Consider the following 22,450-nt stretch of genomic DNA (forward strand, 5'->3'; position numbering starts at 1 on the left):
CCCGGCAGCTAATTGGCCATTATCGCCACCCGTTTTCCGCGAACTGTTTCGAGGCGTCCTTCAACGCGCCGGTTGCTAAGGAAGTAAGTAGAGGCGGGATCGGTTCAGCCTGTAGTAGCAGATCTCTGCTATGGCTCTGTAGCCTTCTTCCGGTAATTCGTCAGGTTTGTCCCGTGTTTCTTCTTGGAGAGAGAAGGGGAAGAAGAAAGGGAATCTCATCGTGAGTTTTGCACCTATCTAGGCTAAATATAGCAGCAGCAAAGATCCAGCTCGTTGCAGTGGCTAACTAAATAAACATGTATTGGTGTACGTCAGGGGTCTTCAAACTTGGCCCTTTTATGACTTGTGGACTTCAACTCCCAGAATTCCTCAGCCAGCAAAGCTGGCTGAGGAATTCTGGGAGTTGAAGTCCACAAGTCATAAAAGGGCCAAGTTTGAAGACCCCTGGTGTACGTGCTGCTCAGCGTTAGATTGCACTGAGGAGTCGTTACTGAGCTTGGTTACTTTCTTCCAGATGTTTCGTTACCCAAACTAAACGTCTGCAAGAAACAACCAAGCTCATTTCAACTCTGAGCCTACACTATCGATAGATTGCACTACACAAGGAGGATCAGATTACCCTCCCCAATCCTGCTTATGACATTTGGGCGGTTATAAGCAGAACAAAAGTGGACCCAAGCTGGATCAAGTCTTCGTTGACTTTCAGACCCCCCCCCCAGTGATCGTCAAAGCTTGGCATAACTAAAAATGTTCCATATCAATCGTGTGATATTTTCTGATTTTTTTTTCTGGAAAGGAATTTTCTACATCTGGGTGATGAATGATTTTATAGATTATTAAGAATTTTAAACATATAATTAGCATTTTATAAGTAATTGTAGCAGATGGTCAGGTACTTATATTATTAATTTATTTATTAATTCCATTTGTATACTGCCCTATTCCCGAAGTCAAATCTATTCTGTTTCTGGTTACAGCTTTCTTGCAAAAGGTTCCTGGCTAGGTCTACCATGTTCTACCATGGTCTACCATGTTCTCAAAGTCTTTGTAAAGGAAAAGCAAACTAACTTGTTAGTGTCTTTGCTTAGTTACACCAATGATAGAATGATGGCAAATTACCCTTATTATAAGGAAGCTTTATTTCTGATATTCATCTCTATGTGTTTCTTTCAGATATCTAATATTGGAGGCAAGCAGCATTTTTGTGCTGCGTTTTGAGAGACACCTGGCTATATAAGACTTAGCTAAGAGTTTGTTTATCAGATTTGTATGGCTGCTCTCACACAAAGTGATGCTGGATGGCATACAGTAAAGCCAGTAATTAAAACATTCTACAAAACCCATTGAAAAAACATAGATAAAACAAACCCAAGCAAAATGATTCCATAACTTTTTTAAAAGATAACCTTAACACTTGTTTTCTAAGCATTGTAAGATGCTCAGAAAATTAAAATTCTTATGCCTAATTAAGTGAACAGTAAGAGAGTCTTTCAGCTAAGAAAACAGAATGTCTTTATGCTAATGGTGGTTTAATATTTGATGACTTTCAGTAACTTTATAAACAACAGGAGCTTGAGATTCTGGAAATTATGATGGAGCTACGAAAAGCAACTACAACCACTATTCCTTTGGTATCCCACCCACAACTGGCCAAAAGTGATACAAAGTCCCCACAGATACAGGTATTGTGCAACATCAGCATCTTCTGTGGACTTTACATGATGAAATGCTAACATGTAAATAAGCTTGCCAATATGCATTCTAGCATTGCCAACCTATCATTTTTTTAAACAAACCAATGATGTGAGGGGTGCTGATTCTTAGAAACATATTTCATGGAAGTTTTGTTTTTAATACTAATGATCATAAATCCAGTAAGTAAAGTCCTGTTTGGATGTGTTTTATGTTTTCTGCTTTTAATATGTTTCATACAACCTCTTGCATTTTTCCGTATATGAATTGAGGTATAATGCCTATTTAGATTGCTGGAGCTTCCTCAGAGGAATATGAGAGGAATCGTGGAAACTTATGGCACACACTTGTCTTCTTTCCTTCGTTTTGCAGAACAATTATTCTTACTGTTCTAAAGTTAGTATAAGGCAGGGGTGTCAAACTGCCGGCCTGCAGGCCAAATGCATCATAGCGAAAGCGTGCCCACCCCATTGCCGGCAATGGCAAAAAAGTCATGATACGTCATGACACGTCACGTGACATTGCAAGTTTGACACCCCTGGTATAAGGTATATTTGGGCTATATAACTGTTCTTTCTGAGGAGAAGTTAACAGATAATTACATTAGTATAAAGTAGATTAAATTTTAATTAACTAGTTTACTTTTTTAGTCAACTAGCTTGGGAAATAATTTAAGATCCTTGTAAGCTGCTTATTCTATGCTTGTGCATAGAAATATGAGTAAGTATACTAGCATATATAGTGGTCTCCACTACCACTTTTAATCCTCACCACAATGTTCACCGCCCTGAGTCCTTCGGGAGAAGGGCGGTATACAAATATAATAAAATAAATAAAATAAATAAACTCTGTTCAGTTGCCCAATGGAGTTTTTTTGGTTAAACAGAGATTTGCATTTGGGTGATTTTAATCCAATACTCAGCTTGTACCACACTGCCTGTTTTAAATGTTTGGAACAGCTGCAGTTCAGCCGGAATGCTCCTGCATCGTCTGAAAACCTGTCTGTCCACTACACCAATCCCTGTCCAATTATCATTGAAAAGCTGAAACAGCCAGCAACTCAACAAAATCAAGGTGCTGGTGATGGAGCTGATCTAAGGGACTCTGTTGAATTCTCAGTTGTATCTGAAGAGAAGCTCAACCTGGCTGTTCAGCTGGCCAGAAGGGATGTGAAAAGAAAGCATCTGCAAGAGCAAGTGAAGCAGCATCTTGCCAAGATGAATAAGTGTCCTGTGGGATGCCATTGGGGAAAGGAATCAGGGAACGTTGCAGTGTTGAAAGCATCTAAGTCCCACCTGAAATATGAACACCCGCTTAGTAACCCTTCTAAGATGGAGAGGAACAGTACTGGAGCAAAAGTCCTGCTTTGTGATCCAAGTCATGTCAAGTCAGAACCCCCTTTGTCTGATTCGCCACCAACCCGTGATCCAGGACCTGGCCCCAAAAAAGAGGAAGACAAATGTGCCATAGAAATCAGAAGGTTACAAAAAGAGCTTCAGACTTACATTCAGAAAATTGAGTTGCTAGCAACAAAAGGTAAGGGAGAAAGAGTTATAGTTATGATGTGGCCAAAATTTGATCGTAGCTTCATTTGGAAGTTAGACCACATAGCTGTCTTAAATGAAGATGTAATACAAAGAAGTAGAAGTGATACAGGTCACTCTCTTGGCCTAACAAGCTAGGTACTCGCATAGAAGTCTGTGATTGGTGATGCAGAAGAATCTTCATTGACTTTGTCTGTTTCCCACTGAATGGAGGCTTTGAATTCAATGCAACCAGTACTCTTGTAGCAAGTCCTGAGAAGCAGGTAAAAAAAAATAACCTTACAGGGAAAGAAAATTGTGGCAAGCTAACTGACAGCAAAGAACGATGAGTCTTTGTAATTGTTGTTCCTGACTTTCAGGACTTCGTTGTGTAAGTTCTCAAGTATAAATGAGGCTTATAAAAAAGACGAGTAAGCATGAGGCTGTGTGCCTGTTATCCCGCTTATTTATCATGCTAGCCATTTTCCAATTCAATATAAAGAAATGTTCGTAATAGTGCTTGACCAGAGATTATTTTTTTGCCAATGTTGCTAACCAGAATATGTGCACTTTGCAGCCAGATTCTCCCATAGACAGATTAGAGTCTTAAAATTATAGCCCTTGTGTTGCATATGGTCCCCTTATTCATTTTCTGAAGTCTGCAATGATATTCTGCAGCACTGATCTTGGGGGGAAAAGTGTCAACACAGTAACAAATCAAATATATGTGGCCAGACTGAAACTCTATTATGCAGTAATACAGTATGTCTTTAATTTAATAACTACATGCTTACTAGCATACTATGATACTTTTAGTTTCTTCATTTTTGTATCAATGTATGAAAAAACTTCAGTGATCTCATGTGACATAATTTGAGTTTAATCCCACTGGTTTTGAGGCTAGTCATGAGCTGATTATTTGTACTGCAAGAATTAAAGAGAAATCAGTTTAAAAAGGCTACACTTGAGACAGTAAACTGAAGAAGTGTCTGAAAATTACTGACTTCTCTTGTGTAGTTTAGATTTAAGCTGCTATTATGGGATATAGGGCATTTAATACAGTTTTTGAAACACTTTTTCATGGCATTTGAGTGACACAGACATTTTTCTTCATCATCTCTTCTCAATTGTAATTGTCTTATGTATTTCGTGTTTTCTACACCAAATTGTCTGTTCATAACTGAGCACAATCAACTGTTTTGCTAAACTTTTTTTTTTCGCCCAGAGAGAAGTGAAATATGTCTGGATCCTGAAGAAGAACGCCGGGTCCATATTCGGAGGCAGGAACAAGCTGTGCGCTCTGCCCGAATGCTCTATGTGCTCCAGCAACAGGTCTGAACAAATTCTGGAAACTTTGGGAACTTTGCCCAGGCCCCAATAGGCACCCTTGATGCGAACGATGTAGAGCTGGCCATGCCCACCCAGTAGGCCATATGCACTCTAGCCACGCCCACCCAGTAGGCCACGCCCACCCTGGCCACACCCACCCAGCCCCCTGAGGGCAACCGCAATGCTGATGCGGCCCTCAATGAAATTGAGTTTGACACCCCTGAACTAGGGTATCAAAACAAAGCAGTCTGAACCAGATAGCTTGGTTCGAAATGCAGACTTTATTATACAGACAGAGAGTTTTCCAAACTGCCTTCTGTTGTTAATTTGTTTGTTGCATTATCAAATAGGTAAAACAAATCCAAGAAGATCTGGAGAAGCTGAGTCCCCTTAAAATTAAACATACAAAGAAGGTGAGATGAAATTGCTTTCCAAGTTTGGGGGGAAACTGAGTGATGAGGGAAAAAGCTCAGTTGGAGCCTTTGGAGCAGTGTTTCTCAACCTGAGCAACTTTTAAGACATGGCTGGGGGATTCTGGGAGTTGAAGTTCACACATCTTACAGTTGCTGTGGTTGGAGCCTCCCTGAAAGGTCCTTTTGGAGAATAGTTGGAAGCATGTGGGTAGAGGATAACTTTTTAAACTTTGTGTTCAGTGTGCTCTTCACTGAGCTGTGTGATCTTTCAGTCAGACCTGACGTTTCTACTTTGCGTATCATCATAGCAGTCTGATTTTGTGTATTCTATTACAGTCCTTCTGATACAGACTAGAAATGCCTTCTCCAATCTTGATGTCTTGGGTTGTGTGGGCCTCAACCCTCAGAATTTTCCCCAGTACCCATTCTAGCTGGGGAGTTTAGGAAAATGAAATCCACGTATCTGGCCAAGCTGCCAAGGAACTAGTGTTTAAAGATCGGGCGGAATTGCTCTGGGTTCTTGACAAGAGACTGCTTGATTCAAGCCAGAATTCTTTTTCCTTTGTGATGCAGTCACAAGCTATGGCCAAGCTGGCAGCAGCTCACAGAGGTGCCATCCGAGCTCTGCAGATGTTTGTCACTCATTTTGCTGACCAGTCAGAGCAGCAGTCTGCCTCTGCGCATTGTAAAGAGCTGGGCAATCTCATCAGGCAGCTCTCTTTCTGTTCGGCTCGCCTTGAGATGGACTCATCCATTCCGGATATCATCATAGATCTGCTTCTACAAATTGAGGTCAGGAGAGAGTGAGTTTTTTCTTTGCTTGGCATCCAAGGCGGTGTATATAACTCTTCATGGGGAAAGACAGATTTCCATCATCCAGGGAAGGCACAACCCTTTGAACTAAGCATTGAATAAGGACATGTTTTAGCATTTGATCTCTAAGGAATGTGCCATTGCTCTTGAATTTCACATTTAATTGAAAATATGTTAAAGTTATCTATATGCTACTAAAGTGCTTAGTAACTTTTAATTGGGTGAACTGGTGCATCGTGGGCAACCATTTTTGAACCAAGGAACCCAAATGGGCTAGCTTGACTCATGACTCTTGTGGAACTGGAAGTTGGCATATTTTATATAACATTTTATGATAAAAATTATCATAAAGCAGCTTATGACATAATGCAAAATGTCAGAAAACATTTCCTGTGCCGATATATTGATTGTGCTACATAGTTCATTGTGGTCTATTTTCAAGGCAGATACATTTCTGAATGTATCCCAGCTTTCCAGTAAAGGCAGGATTAAGAAGTTCTGTCATTTTTTTAAGGCATTGAGGAACCTGGTAAAGCGATATCTCTAAAAGGATGACTCAACAGATCTCTAGGGTTTTTTAAAAATGTATTGTGCCCATGAGATGAGAAATATAACTATATTACCTTAAAACTATCCCTAAATCTTGTAGCACATACTGAGTATATTAGCTAGACAGCATTTTTCTTCTAATTTATTTAAAGGTCTTTTTATTTTTTTGTCAGTTAGGAAGGTTGAGCATCCACCTGAACTTTGCATCCTGTAGGATGGATTGTGGGTGTTCAGTTTAAGATTTTTGTATGTTTAATCTGATGTAAATTGCTGTGGCAGGACTTGGACTCTGTGTTGTCCAAAAAGGAGTCTCCCAAGAAAGGACAGGAATGGTTCTCTACCTCTCGAGCTGATGCACCAAAAAGTACCAACAGATTGCCAAAAAAGCAAAAGAAATCTTGTGTGTTGGACCGAAAAAAGTCTTCAGTGGCTCGGAAACTTCTTCCTGGTGAGCCTTCTGGGTGTTGAGTTGGAAGAAGTTTGGTTAGTAATTCTTACAAATCTTGTTTGAATTTTTCCCCAGAAAAATTGTAGACCCCGATGACTTGGGAGTTTCTGGGTGAACTCATTGTAACTTAATCTCCGCTCTAATTGGATGGTCAGAATTGAGGATGTTCAGAACTGAATACTTCAGAAGACAATGCTAAGAGGGGAAAAATGGTTATTTGGATGTTTATCATGTGAAGAGACTCCTGCTACCTCTTAAAATTATTCCCTCTGTTTTCTGTCCCTAGATCTTACTGTAATTAAGTCAAACTAAGTATGTTTGCCTCTGTTTTTAGTACGTCTGTGCTGCAAACTGGTTTTTTTTCCTGTCTCCTATTTTAGATAGTAAGTGCCCTATGGTATGCAGCTATTCTTACCTCTTCTTTGTAAAGTGTCATGGTTATATAATAAATCAATACAATATGTCTAACATTGTTGCAACAAATTACTTTAGATGAATATCCAGAATCTGAAATCCTGTTACCACACAAGACAATCGATCACTGCAGCTCAAGAGCCCAGAAAGACGTACTCCCCATTGAGCAAGGGGCAGCTGCACCATGCAAGGGTGAGGCCGTAGGGCGGTCAAGACTTTTGAAAGCAGGAACTCTGATGAAGAAGAGAGGAGGCTTGTTCTCCATTAGACCTCAGGTACACTTGTATAATCATCAGCCATTCCTCCTCTTCCTTGTCTCTAAGCTTAATTTTAGTGCTGTGAGACACACTTTCTTCCATGATGTAATGTCTTTTCCTCCAAAATTACAGTGATTGAAGTAAAGGCTTTAATAGATGTTGTTGTGTAGAAAAACTGCTAAAGTTGTCTAAAGACACACATTATTTTAATGTTTTTGTTTCTCTAAAGGGTAGTTGTCGACCTCCCAAAACAAAAACAGTGCAGCCTGTAACCAAACAAGCCCGGTTTCTAGAGCCCACCGTTGCATTCCGGCTTAAGGAGACCAAACCACCCGTCCGAGATCATAAGGCCCCATGGATGCCTCCCAGTGTCAAGTCTCCCCTCCCCTCCGCTCTGCGGTAGGTTTGGCACCCTGGCGAGGGCAGTTGTTAGGGGGATAAACATCTACAGTGGGTAATGAGGGTTCATTTATGGCAAATGGCAATAGTTTATTCAAGTATAGCTTCTGGGATTTTATCTGGAGGTTGAAACATTCAGAGCTGCTGTGTACTAAGATGGATCAGATATTTGTTGCATTTGGTTCAGTATAGTCTTCATTCTGCAGAATTTCAGATATTTTCAGTCATCACCTAGTGATAATATGGAGTGACCCTAGAACTTTCTGGATGTAAGCTCAGTCATAGCCCTGTAGTCACCTCTTTTGAAATCCTTTAGTTACAGTAACATAGCGACTGTCAACCTCCTCTGAGGAGGCCCTCTTGGTTCTTTGGAGACACATTCCTGTCCCTCATTCTGGAGTGCTTGAAGAAGTGTTTCATTCCCCAGCTGAAGTTTACAACAACGTGTATAATTAATTTAATTGGTGCCAGTGGGGTTGCAAAAGTGATGATAAGCTTGTCTTGTTATTTTTCTTCTCCCATTTAAACTCAACATTCTTGTAGGCACCTAGAGAAAAATCCTGAAAATGCGGAGCCATCTCTTGAGATAGAGACAAAGGAGCAAGAAATACCTGAGAAAGAAGTGCCCAGGTAAGCATGAAAGGGAGAGTGGAAGGTTGTGGATTTTTAAATAGTTGCATTTTGGGAATCCACGCCCCCCCCCCACCTCACCTTCCCTTCTTCCCTCCCTATGCCTTCAAGTCAGTTTTTCATGCCTGGTCAAATTCTTGCAATTTTCTTGGCAAGTTTTTTTGGGAAGTGATTCGCCTTTGGCTCCTTCAAGGGCTGAGAGAGAATGACTGTCCCAAGGTCATCGAGCTGGCTTTGTGCCTAACGTGAGAATAGAATATGCGGTCTCTCTGTTTCTATCCTGAGGCCTTAACCATTACACCAAACTGGCTTTTTCTCATAGATATGGATTTTTTTTCTTGGTCCCCAACAGATATCATTTGTCTTTCTAAATTTAGACTGAAGCCCATATGGAAGGACATTTACTTTGGAAGTAGATCTGAATTGGGCTTGGTTTTCTAGACCAGTCTAGAATAGAGCAAGTAAAGGAAAACTAGCTGTGGGGAAAATATATATAAATGTCCCAATACCCTAGATTTTACATCCTGACCAAAAAGAAGCAATTGAGATGATTTTCCAAAATGAGAGAAAAGAAAAAACTCTGCTTCTATCATTACTAGTTATTTATTAGTTGAACCTAAGGAGGCAGAGTAGAAGTACCTGTAAAGGGCAGTCCCAACGGCTGTGTTTTCATGAAAAGCTGTGTGTGTACATTTAACATTTGTTGCTTTCTTTGAAAACTATATGTAAAATGAACTAAGTCCTTACACCTGCTTGGCACTTGACCTTGTCAGATGTCAAGAGTATTGCAAGATTTGGCAAGAATATTGCAACAGAAAAATCTCACCATCTGTCATTACTTCCAGGGGAATAAAATAAGATTTTGGATCTAAATAATCACCTGACATCATTATTTCATCTCTTTTGACAATGTTTGTTCTAGAGATTATAGTCTTTAGTACTAACCTGAACAGGAGCATAAGTGATGACCGAGGCATCGGTTGGGTTTTCACTTTTGGAAAAGGCTTCCAATTTCTGTGATTTTTTAGCTGTAGGAAGAAAGTAGAAGCTCCAGTTCCCTGGGTCCATTTCTCTTTTTTGTGTATTCTATTGCATTTGGTGAGGAGAGAATTAAAACCTGGGATATATTTGGCTGTTTCAGTCTTATCTCTCAGGAATGCATTAAACAAGGAATGCAAATGGGAAAGATTTTAGGCCCTTCCGTATTATTATAAAAGCCTGTGTTCTGAAAGACATGTGCTTCAGAGTGCCCAGTCTGGAGAGATGCTGAATTATGCTGTCCTACTATTATTTATGTGTGTTCTGTTAGTTGCATCTTTAAAAAATGGCACAACTCATCAGATTGCCACTGTCCTGTGTTGTTTGAAAAATTCCAGGAACAGTGGTGTTTCCCCAACAGAGGAGGTAGAGCAAGCTGATCCTGAGGTTCTGGAGCTCCTCTTGGAAAAAGGACAGGTAGAGTATCACATTCTTCCTCTTTTCCTTTTGATTTTCTTGACATAATTCCTTGTTGATAAAATGAAGAAATAACATCCTCACTTCTTTCCAGAACTTTTATTGAAGAGCACCCCAAGGCTGGATATTTCACATATGATGAGCCTGACTCAACTCTTGCTTCCAAACTCTTACCTCTTGTATCAGCCAGGACCTCAAATAAAATTGTTGCCTTGGCTAAATGCAAGAAATAAGGCTTATAAGGCAACAACTGAGTCAACTAAATTAACTAATACATTATTTAGACTTATATCCTGCTTTTCACATGGGAGCACGCACAGTTCAGCTAAAGTTTAGCTAAAGATGCTGTATGAATAAGGTTGCCAATGCCTATGTTAAATGGTCAGGCAGAAAAATGGAGAAAAATGGCTAAAAAACAGTATAGAAAGTCAGCTGTCCAAAGTAGATGTTGAATGTGGTTATGGCTGAAACGAAAGCTCCACTTTTGTAAATAAATGTGGCTTTCAGGTTTAATTCCCCCCCCCCAATTACTTTGGATGCTATGTTGTCGAAATCCATCACACAATCCCCTCCCCTCCCCTCCCCTCAGTTTTGAGCTTACAATTAGTGCAGGTTCGCATCCCACCAGGCTCAAGGTTGACTCAGCCTTCCATCCTTCCGAGGTAGGTAAAATGAGGACCCAGATTGTTGGGGGCAATAAGCTGACCTTGTAATATTGCCGCTTGGGGTGTGTGTGAAAGCCCTAATAAGCAGGCATATACATAGAATGAAGGCTACTGCTAAGCTTGTAAGCCGCCCTGAGTCTTCAGAGAAGGGCGGGATATAAATGGAATTAAAATAAAATAAAAATAAATCCAGTGAGTGATAATTTATGCAAAAAGTGTCAGACTTTATAAAGTAATTAGAAAAAGTGCCAGACTTCTCTTCCTGCTTTCTTTCAAAACAGGCTGTATGTTTAATCATCCCTATCTCCTAAAGTAATTTAGCTTTGCAACATTGCTCCAAGAGAGCATCTTGACAAAACAAAGTTTTAAAGGAGTCTGAAGCCAAATAAATTTCACCATAGAGACAAAACACTTCCATTTTTTAGTTTCCCCCCCCCCCCACTTTTAATATTCTGTAAGGCAAGAAGAAACAAAAATACAGGACAGTAACCCAGAACAATATATTTCAATGTTCAATCATAATTTTCAGGTAACACTAAATTTATTAAAATAAGACTTGGTATAAACTGTATAATTATGCTTTTTTGTTACGGCATCTATATTGTGGGAATAGTAGCTCTGGAGAGACCAGGTTGGTTCCCTCTGCTGGTTTTTCACAAGCGTTTACATTTTTTTCAGAGCCTTCCCTTGATTTCAGTTGTTATCAATTTTATTTTCTTTCAGTTCTTCCAGTTGTGTTTTTCTTTTCGTATGGACTTGTTTTACATTACACTACATTCTCTTTCTCTCTCTTTCTCTTTCTCTCTCTCTAGGATGCAACAAGCTTACCAGGCATCTCTTTGGAGGATTGCTATCTGGAACAGTGCGAGAAGATGGAACGTGTGGCTCTTTCTGCGCTCAGCATGTCTGATCTGGAGACAATGATGAAGAGGATGGAGGAAATAGAGGTGCATTTATTTGTTGGTTGCTGACCTATGCCTGTGCATCAGGTTATTGACCTTTGACGTCTCTCAGTGGTCAAGCACTTCAAGTACTAAGCTCAAGGAATCTGCCATATTTTGCTGCTATAGGAGCTGCATTTTGTCCTCCTTCAAGGGGAAAAAACCAGCCTTTTTGACGTGTGCCATCTGTCATTTTTGCACATGAGAAAAATAGGGAGAAACACTACAGGCTGAACTCTAAGCTTTTGTCCATCTTCCTCTAATCTGACGCCACCCAGATGTGTTGGGATTAGCATTTCCAAAATTCCTCAACCAGCATAGAGTGCCAACTGTGCAAAATTTGTGTCTTACAAACTGAGCTCTGCTCTCCTTTTCTGACGATTCCTTGAGATTTCTGAGATACCCAAAATGTTAGAAATGTAGACGTTCCATTCTGGGCAATATTCCCATTTCTCTTGCTCTCATCCATTATCAAAATTTGATACCCAAATCGGACTCTTGGGTTATATGATTTTATATTTCTTTTGTATTTTTTTTGTCTTTCTGTGGGCTGCCCAGAGCCCTGCAGGTTTGTGGCATGACATTAATACTGTATATTTTATTTATTGTATCCTGTACAAAAAGTATTGTATAAAAGTACTTTTTTTCAGAGAGAGAAAAGATAACTTCTCCCATTCTGAATTCTCCGTTAATTAAAGCTTCTCACTGCACAAAAATAGAGCAGTTTGCTTTACTAGGAGTGTTTTAATCTGTCAGTCTCCCAGTCTTTCACCAACACAGTCAAACTATTTGTTGAATAATATTGGGTTTATCTTTGTATATTGAAGCACTACCAAGAAGCTATACGCAGACGATACAACCAGATTGCTTACGCTGATGTTGATTTCTGGGTCCAGGAGAGCAAAGGTGAGTTTCCAGTTTGGTTTTGGATTTTTAAGAAATAACAGCTGAGCAGTGAATGGTTCTCCCTCATTTTTCTGATTGTGAATGTATATTTTTACATTCTTAATATGTGTATGTTGTAGAGATGAAGGAAACAGACATCTGATTGATACTATGAAGAAGTCTTATGGATAAAAATTCTCATGATGAGCAAATAAATACTCCATAGTTTTCTCTTGGCTTATGTTTCTATAAAAATATGTTAAAAGAATGGGGAAGATGAAATCTGAAATACAGTGGGAGCTTGCCTACTCTGGTGTTGGTGAGGTAATTATTCTTCTGACAATTCCTTCTCCTAGAGGACGAGTCTGTAGTGAAAGACCAACAACCTGGGGTTGTTCATCCCATCCAGATAACTAAACTAGATAATTACAAAGAGCCACAAGTAGCCATTATGTTGGAAAAACCCTTGGATGCCAGGTGAGTAAGACATTTAACAGTTTACTGTGCTCAGCATCCTCTTTGTTTATACTAAAAATGGATTTGCCCCCTTGGCTAGAATGGATAGCATGTCTAGGAATAATCAAATCATCAAGGTATCACAGGATAGCAATAATATGAATGCTTCAGGAAAATAAAAGCGGGGAGGGCTTGAGAGTGGGAATTTGGTAGGTAGGAACACTAGTGCAAAATAGACTACACAGACAGTTCCATCTAGCCCACCATTTTGCTTCACATGATTCTTCAAAGAATTTATAAGCAGAGCAAAATTAAATCTTTCGACATGAACAAATGAATGAAAGTCGGAAGGTGGGCTGAAGTGAAAGAGAAGTAACTTTGCTTTCTTTGACTTTTCACCTTCTCACCAAAACTTGTTGGGCTTTGTTATTTTCTCTCACTGTTCAGGAGATAGATGGATGAGGTCTAGAATCAGTGGTTGAAGTTACAGAAGAGATTGGTTAGAAAGGAACAAGCACCTCCGGTTAAGGGAAGTGAGCATTTAAATAAACTTGGGTGACAATATAGATGGTCTGTTTTAAGCTTAAATGAGCATGAGAAGAATACACCAAGCTTGCTAAGGAGGCAGGGGACTATAGAAAGAGTTAACAGCTGTACTTTGATGAGATCCTATTGGTTTTGAACTATGAATCTGATTTGGAAAACCCTAAATCCTCTGCATAGCAGGCCCAAGGAGAGAAAGGGAGGAGAAGGCTATTGTTGTGATTCAGGGTCAGCCTGTGGGTTTGGCAGTTGGGTCGGACGATTCAGAGGAGGAGGAGGGGGGTGTTGGAGAGGTTGCTGAGGGTGTTGGAGAGCTTGCTGATGAGAGCCCTCAGCCAGGTCCCTCCCACCTGGTTACGACGCAGACCCAGCTGTGTGAGCCTGACAGCGTGGATGAAGATGACCCACAGCTGGCCCTGTTCAAGGACGCCCGACGCAGGAGGCAGTCAATCAGGAGTAAACAGAGGAAGGCAATGAGGCACCTCGGAAGGAGGCAGAGAGAAGCCACGCCCTGAACTGTATAAAAGGGGAATGCGTGGGAGGGCTGGTTTGCTGAAGGCAACCGCTTGAATAGCTCCTGTTTCATGGTTCGTGTTTGCTCTCTTTGCTCTGTTTATGTTTTTATGTTAATAAATTTGGCAGGCTTAGTTCCAGCCTCTTGCCTTCTTGTAAAAGGGGTTGTCCCTGCCTTTTCTGCAGGGCCGGTAGCAGGCTGGTACAGAACAGCCATTGCCATCATGCCCAGCCTGTTTGCTTCTCGTAGGTGTTGGTCATAACAGGACCATCTCAGTGAAGTAGAGGCTTTTCGTTTGATCGAATTTTTCCTAACTCTGGTTGTACTTTTGCTTTCAGTGCTATTGATGAAGAGCTGTCAGAGCCCAGGAGTGGGACTCTGCAGTCTTTTACACATCGCACCCCACCACAGAAAGAATCTGGCACTTTCCTCTCAGTGCCGAAACGTGTTCTCCAAAGCCTCTGTGATTATGATGCCCGATACCAGCAGCACCTGAAGGGGATTTTCCTTGAGGAGGTGGGGCAGTTTAACCCTTGGAACATTGCAGAGAGGTATGGGGAATCTTGGTGTGCTTGCTTTCTTTCTATCTTCTGGAGGGATTTGTTGTTTTTATTTCAAAAACCCATACTTCACTGTCAGAAAACAGAGCAATGTTTTTCAAACTTTGAAATCTGTGGACTTCAACTCCCAGACTTCCCTCGGCTGAGGGATTCTGGGAGTCGGAGTCCACACATCTTAAAAGTTGCTAAGGTTGAGAAACATCTGATAAGAGGTCGAAGACAATTGTGTTGTGCATCCTCTTAGAGCCACTAGGTGGCAGTCCATCTTCTGTTTTTCTGCCTTTGGTTTTCTCTGGCTCCTTTCACAATTTCCCGGTGGTAAGATCCATATGCTGCTGCTTCTGGATCAGATTGTAGGATGTTGTAGAAGCTTTGGAACTAAAGTCTTGGCTGTTGAGCTCCTTCTGTTTCTTTCCTTTCAGCCTGGCAGAGGAGCTGACAGAGGAAGTGTTGACAGATGTGGCAGCTGAGCTCCATGGCTTCTGTGAGGACTATGCAGAAACTGTCTTCACTTCAGAGTTTTTACAGGTGGCTGAGTAAGGGGCCTTTTGAAGAACAGCGATAAACCGGGCCCTTCAGTGAAGACCATTTAGCCAAAAGATTGAACCTGACAAAGACCAGTTCTCAGGAGTGAAATTTGACATGTATTACTGTACTTTCTATGTTCCTTCTTGGGAAGGCTGGTACTGATGGGGAGCATCCAATCCAGAATAAATAAATAACTTCAGGAGAATTCTGATCCTTGAAAGCCTGGGAAAAACCATCACTGTTCCTTTTAAGAGATGCTATGCATTCCAAAGCAGCTTTTCCCCAATCATGTTCAAAGCATGCATGGCCTTATTGTCCATTTCGTGATTCATTTGGGCTGAGTATTTGACAAATTATTCCCCTCCAAAGTTCTATGTCTTATAGAAAGGGTCACTAATTTCTTGGCTGAGTTCTTACAGTAGTAGCAGCCATCTTACAAGGATGCTCATTACTCAAGGGCTGAATCCACTTAGTTCAGGCAGTGACAGAAAATGCCAGCTTTGTATTGTGGAGAGCTCATTCTTAAGAGATATTGCAAGCTCAGCTCCTGGATTCTCTACTGCTGATGTTGATAACATAGTACCTCATTTTACAGTATTTCAGGTAATGAAAAAAAACTAGATGTCCAATACTTGAAAAAGTTGCTGACCCTGAAATTCTACTCCAGTTTTTGTGAAAACGAATAAGGTACTTCTAAAATGTCCAAGAAAAATCTGTGAAAAATCTGCTTTTACCTTGTCAGTGGCTCATGTCAACATGGAGGTTTGGGTTAATAATTTCTAATGGCCTCCATATTACCAGGTTGAACTTTGGAAGTCATTTCTATTTCCCTTCTGGTTCAACTTGATTTCAGTGAGCCTTGTTTACATTTTCTTGGGATTGTGGATCAAATAATTATTTAGGGTTCCATTTGATCTTGATGTCCCTTCCTATTGGGATGCTCTCCTACCATTTGTGGTTAGTCTGCAGTATTTCACTGTATAGAAGGAAGAGTTATGTATGTATAGCACTGGTTTTAATCTGAATTGTCCCACTAAGCAACCACTTGAGGCTGAGACAGCTTCTTCTGAAAATAAAAAATTAAATATTTATTTTACTGTTGCTGTTTGACTAGCCATACTTATTTTGTATACAGTCCAAAGGGATTTGTACAATAAATCAATGCAATTCATACTTGATTACTTCGTTTTTCTACATAAACATTATTAAACCAGCTTAATATACTTAAATGTTTTGTGTAATGATTATTTTTCTAATTGCATTGTTTTGTAATTTTTATTTATAAAAACAGATTCTTAAAGAGGATGGCAGAAAGGCTTCAGTCACTGTGTTGTACATATTATCAACTCATCAGTTTTGAGTAGTCTCAATGTGACCAAAGTGAGATTTTTATTTTTATTTTTTTGGACTGTTTGTGTTTGCTTCTTCCTTGTATTGCTGATGCCTTACTAGAGGGTCAGCCAGTTGTGGCTGCTGTAGACACAAAGCCTGGGACATCCTTGGCATCTTTGGCAGTGCTCAAGAGGCTGAAAATTAAGGGGAACTTTTTCTTTCCTTCGAAAGACTCCAATGGGCAGTGGGCATTTCTTTTGAAAGGTGATGGTGACGGCATCTATCAAAGAAGGAATTTCTAGGTACATTTCTGCATATATCCTGCCCCCTGTAGATGGCAGCAAAGCAGAGAAGGGAATACTTTCCCCTTGGGAGATCAGCTGAGTTTGAATTAGAATTGACTATCCGTATTCATGAATCTCAAAATATCTCTGCAACACCAGGTGGCTGGTATAATTAATAGGTGAAAGCAGTAGCCAGAACCTGAGACATTATTAGTAACATTACATTTGCATCCCACACTTTATTTATAAAGCTGCCCAACTATGGAGTGCATGAGTTTATTAAATTTGTACACCGTCTTTCTATATATAACCACTCAGAGCAAAAAACAAATTACAAAACATAAGGAAAATCAGTACCATCAAATTTAAAATGAGTAACATTAAAAACAATCTATAGCACAAAAAGAAGGCTTGGTTTTTGACATTCTCTTAAACATTTGACAGACTGAGGACCAAATATACTTTCTCGGAGACTGTATATTATAGTCAATCATATAGAAGAAGGCTCTGTATGTAATTGATGGGTTTCTGGCATTAGGGGCTTCTTTCAAAGGGCCTCTCCTAATCCAACATTCATAGTAGAAGTCCATCAGGTGATTAGGACTTAAACAATTTACGAGTTTAAAGATCAATTGCAGCAATTGTGCCCAGTAGGCAACTGGCAACCAGCAGAGTGCTTTCAATGCAACCATTAAGTGATCTTATAGCTAGCGGTCTGGCTCACTGCTTTATTTTTAATCAGCAGCATCTTCACATTGTCTGGGTTTAATTTCATTTTATTTTCTCTCATCCAGTCTCTCTCCAAACTCATAATGGAGATTAGGCAATCAGGGTGTAGATTATTTCATTGAGTTGGGTGGTATAGAGTTGTAAGTATAGATATCATCACCAAAGCAGTTTCATTATGTATCTCAAATGGAGCGCCAACCCAAATTGGTCCAGATAATTATTTTCATACAAATGCATCTGAATCTAATAGGCCACCAATGCCTTGATCAATTGTTTCAAGAAAAAAATATTGGACACTGGCTTATAATTACAAATTTTAAAATTTTAAAATTCTCTCCCTGAAATTGGTAGAAACACATCCCACACTCTAATTGGCTATAATTACCTTGGTTAATCATGTGTCAACCTACCATGGCCAATCTTTGTTGGAATCCTGTGGTTTCCCCACCTTGCATACATATATCATTCACACATGCATTATGCAGCTTGTGATTGAACAGGGGTCTTCAAACTTGGCCCTTTTATGAGTTGTGGACTTCAACTCCCAGAATTCCTCAGCCAGGCATGCTGGCTGAGAAATTCTGGGAATTGAAGTCCACAACTCATAAAAGGGCCAAGTTTGAAGACCCCTGCTATGGAGTGTAAAGATAATTGAATGTGGATAGATGATGATCTAAAATGAGCTAACTCTCTTTTTGTCACCTTGTACTAGGGTGGAATAATGTGTTTATCTCTCACCAGCTATTTTCAATTACTCCAATTGCAGTATTATTACAATTTAATCCCCCTTTTTAGAAAGGAAGTGTTCTTTCTATCAAAAACATTTATCTTCATCTATCAGAATGGGAAATTTAGCTATTGATCATTGGGTCTCATGTCTACCCAGCTGTTCTAGGCCCACTTTTGATACAGTAAGCTTGACCTGGAATGAAATATCTTCCTATTCATTCTGGGATTATTTTGTTCATTAGTCATGCTTGCAAATGAATCTATCATTCTGATATGGCTTTATTTTAAAGCTGTTCTTTAGCCAAGCTCTGAATGTGTTTATACAGGTGACATTTTACTCAAGGCTGCTGATAGGTTATGTCATCCCTCCATATTTTGTTTCAGAATAATTCAGGTACTGTTTCAACAATATATTTTCACTCATCATTTTAGCATCATTACAGTTTGCTATGAACACTTAAGGCCAGTTATGTGATGGGGCAGGATGGGAACTGAACAATCTCCCAACAAATTTCAGGTATCGTGTTTTATAGACAAACCAAACATTGAGCCTTACTTAGGGAGCCTGAGAGCACAACCCTGGCCCTGGCCAAGATTATTGGATCAGGATTTGGAGTTTCTTTGAAACTTCTCTAGAATATGCACTGAAGCAGAAGGATAAACAAAGTGCATTTCTTCATGCTGCACCTTTGGGCTGTAATAATTGGGGTTTCCAGCAGTGTACTCAATAACGGCACTTCTACTGACTGCTGTTCTTTTAAATTTCCTTCTGCTTTAGCAACAGTTGAAAAGCTGTGCATTCTGCTGGAGAAAGGCTGTTCAGGGAGAAATAAAGAGGGCCGGTATATTGGAAAGGCTAATTTAGTAAAAGCAGGAATGATTCATCAGCCTACAAAGACATTTTCTCTTGTAGCTGTCACATTTCTGCTTTTTGGCAGATAGCTTTAGAAGTAAAAACAAGCCAACGAACTATCTAGATTGTGACTGCAAAGGTCATGATAAGCCATGGCTAAAACTAGCTGTAATTCCTAGCCCAAGAACAAACCTTGACTTCTAATAACTTGCATGTATAATACAACAACAAACTATAATCTAGTTTTGTCTATTCAATAACTAAGTTAGAATAGTTAAGCATGTCTTCTTAACTATGTCTGAACTCAGTCACTGAACATCAATTAGCAATGAGGTTTGTGGGGGTTTTCTGCACTTCCATGAGGGATAAAACCTAATTTAGAAATAATATGCCACAAAAGCTAAACAGAGCTTCCATGCTTAAAGACACTTTACTTCTTGATGTAAATAAATGGGTGGTCATTGCTGGGAAAGACTACTACAGGTAGTCCTTGAGTTATAAACACAATTGAGCCCAAAATTTATGTTGCTAAGTGAAACATTTGCTATGTTACGCCCCATTTTATGACCTTTTTGCCACAGTTGTTAAGTGAATCATTCCATTTGTTAAGTTAGTAACATGGTTGCTAAGAGAATCTGGATTCCCCATTGACTTTGCTTGTCAGAAGGTCGCAAAAGCTGATCACATGACCCCGGGACACCACAACCCTCACGAATATGGACCAGTTGCCAAGCATCTGAATTTTGAACATGTGATCATTGGGATGCTGCAATGGCTGTAAGGGTGAAAAATGGTCATGTCACTTTTCTCAGTGCTGTTGTAACTTTGAACGATCACCAAGTGAACTGTTGTAAGTCAAGGACTACCTGTACTTCTGGCCTTCCTGGAAATAAGGTTCGTTATCTGGGTCAACATCATTGACCCAGATATATCAGGAAAGTTGTCCTTTATCTGATAGACTATAGTCAGCAATTGTTTTTACATATTCTCCTTATGCGTATCTAACAAATGATGGCAAGGAGCAACTTACACAACTTCAAAGAACAGTTGTATTCCTTTTTGTGAGTGATGAAAAAAACAGGAATGGAGCTGATGCCCAAGAGAAGCAACCATGCTTGATAAGGGTGGAAACCCACTGGTACAAATCTACCAGACGGGGCAGCTTTCATGTTTTCAAACCAAGACTCTGGAGCCCAAATACCTACTGGAGGCTTTGAAAAAATAATTGAAGATCAGCCTGGTATCTCAGGGAGAAAAGGGGCGACCCCAGCTTGCAAGGACACTGCTTCCTCTGATGAATGGAACCACACAGGAAGCCATGGAAAGGATACCAGAAGGCTTCAGCCCAAGCAGCCAGAAGGTTTACATACTTCACAAAGCTGTAATGCATTTTATTTTATTTTATTTTATTTTATTTTATTAGATTTATATACCACCCTTTCCCGAAGGACTCAGGGCGGTTTACAGGGTATTTAAAACAAGAAATACAAAAGTTAAAAACAATTAACTTAGTATGCCATATAAGCTTAACTGTTCGGAATTGTAATGTCTGATTTATGGCATTGTATGGTAGGTTACTCTTCAGTTGTACTATTTTTCAGTAAACCATCTCTACACACAATTTGTTTAGCAATCTGGATTAGGTCAGGGTTGCTCAATCTTGACAACCATCTCAACCTTGAATTCTGGGAGTTGGAGACTACACATCTTAAAAGTTGTCAAGGTTGAGAAATATGGATTAGATTAATGGGCGGGTTCACACCTCTCATTAAACTGTAATTTGTTTTAACTGTAACTTACTGACTAAGCTAAAATGCATGTTAGAGCTCAGTTAGTGACTCAGGGATTCTGGCCTGCCTTGGTGTACTTATCAGAGTAGCAGAGGAGGAATACGGAGATTCTAATCAACTTCCATCAACAGACAACTATCACTAGAAATAAGAGGAAACAAAATTTTTCCTTTTCATTGAAACTGGAACTACAAAAGAGTACAAAGAGTTTCATTACTGACTGGGTATAAATTTTAAACTACCATTCCCACCTGCCAGTAAATAGTATGGCTAACATATCCTGAATTACGATAATACAATTTTTAGCTATGTTTGTCCTTGTCACTGTAGGAGCTTGATAAGGACAAGGCTCATACAGCTTGCTAAGCCACAGCCAACCAATCTATGACTTAGCACAGAATGTAATCCTAGCCTACAGCCAGCTGACCTCTACGTGGAATGCTCTTCAGCAAAAGACAGATGGAGGAAAGCAGACAAATGAGTAGGCATCAGTTTTTGTCTTCCCCACCCATTTTGCAGTTGAACATTCCTGCAGGTATTAGCCAAAAAAGTTAATACAATCCTTGATTGTATAAACAGAGGCATAGTATCAAAATCTCATGAAATATTACTACTGCTTTATAACCTTAGTAAGACCACCTTGAATACTGCACCCGATTTTGGTCACCACATTACAAAAAAGATGTTGAGACTTCAGAAAAAGTACAGAGAAGAGCAACTAAGATGGTTAAAGGCCTGGAGACTAAAACATATGAAGAACAGGTGCAGGATTTGGGAATGGCCAGTCTAGAGAAAAGAAGAACTAGGGGGGGGGGGGACATGATAGCAGTATTCCAGTATTTAAGAGGCTGCCACAAAGAAGAGGGGTCAACTTATTTTCCACAGCACAAGGGCAGGACAAGAAGCAAGGGATGGAATCTAATCAAGGAGAGAAGCAACCTGAAACTAAGGAGAAACTTCCAAACAGTGGGAACAATTAACCAGTGGAACAGCTTGCCTTCAGAAGTTGTGGGTACTTCATCAATGGACCCCTTCATGGATTACTGCCTTGTCGTGGCGAAGGGGCTTGCGTAATTCAATGAAGCTATGAGCTATGCCGTGCAGGGCCACCCAAGACGGACAGGTCATAGCTGAGAATTCTGACAAAACGTGATCCACTGGAGAAGGAAATGGCAACCCACTCCAGTATCTTTGCCATGAAAACCCTATGGACAGTACCAAAAGGCAAAACGATATGACGCTGGAAGATGAGCCCCTCAGGTCGGAAGGTGTCCAATATGCTACTGGGGAAGAGCAGAGGGCTAGTACTAGTAGCGCCAGAAAGAATGAAGCGACTGGGCCAAAGCCGAAAGGACGCTCAGCTGTGGATGTGTCTGGTGGTGAAAGGAAAGTCCGATGCTGTAAAGATTTTTACTCCATAGGAACCTGGAATGTAAGATCCATGAATCAAGGAAAGCTGGACGTGGTCAAACAAGAGATGACAAGACTGAACATTGACATCTTAGGTATCAGCGAACTAAAATGGACAGGAATGGGTGAATTTAATTCAGATGACCATCAGGTATACTACTGCGGGCAAGAATCCCTCAGAAGAAATGGAGTAGCCTTCATAGTCAATAAAAGAGTAGGAAAATCAATACTGGGATACAATCCTCAAAATGACAGAATGATCTCAGTTCGAATCCAAGGGAAACCATTCAATATCACAGTAGTCCAAGT

The 22,450-nt window shown here is 40.1% G+C and overlaps 1 protein-coding gene across 2 annotated transcripts; it reads left to right on the forward strand.

The window, feature by feature from the left end:
- Nucleotides 1–96: 96 nt before the first annotated feature.
- On the forward strand, nucleotides 97–16,232 carry KIAA0753. 2 transcript variants are annotated; one of them, XM_081334218.1, is made up of 17 exons: nucleotides 142–220; nucleotides 1,551–1,682; nucleotides 2,652–3,228; nucleotides 4,441–4,547; nucleotides 4,895–4,957; nucleotides 5,531–5,749; nucleotides 6,599–6,767; nucleotides 7,260–7,456; nucleotides 7,668–7,837; nucleotides 8,381–8,467; nucleotides 9,844–9,922; nucleotides 11,400–11,534; nucleotides 12,356–12,434; nucleotides 12,770–12,890; nucleotides 14,265–14,477; nucleotides 14,909–15,014; nucleotides 15,610–16,232. In XM_081334218.1, the coding sequence occupies exons 2-17, from the start codon at nucleotides 1,590–1,592 to the stop codon at nucleotides 15,619–15,621; spliced, it is 2,427 nt and encodes an 808-aa protein (XP_081190344.1). In that variant the 5' UTR covers nucleotides 142–220; nucleotides 1,551–1,589; the 3' UTR covers nucleotides 15,622–16,232. The 2 variants fall into 2 exon arrangements, with proteins under 2 accessions (XP_081190343.1, XP_081190344.1); XM_081334217.1 differs by having other exon boundaries at nucleotides 97–164; nucleotides 14,909–16,232.
- Nucleotides 16,233–22,450: the final 6,218 nt, after the last annotated feature.

Source organism: Vipera berus (genome assembly GCF_964194415.1).
Source record: "Vipera berus genome assembly, chromosome: 1".
In the NCBI taxonomy this organism is placed as follows: Eukaryota; Metazoa; Chordata; class Lepidosauria; order Squamata; family Viperidae; genus Vipera; species Vipera berus.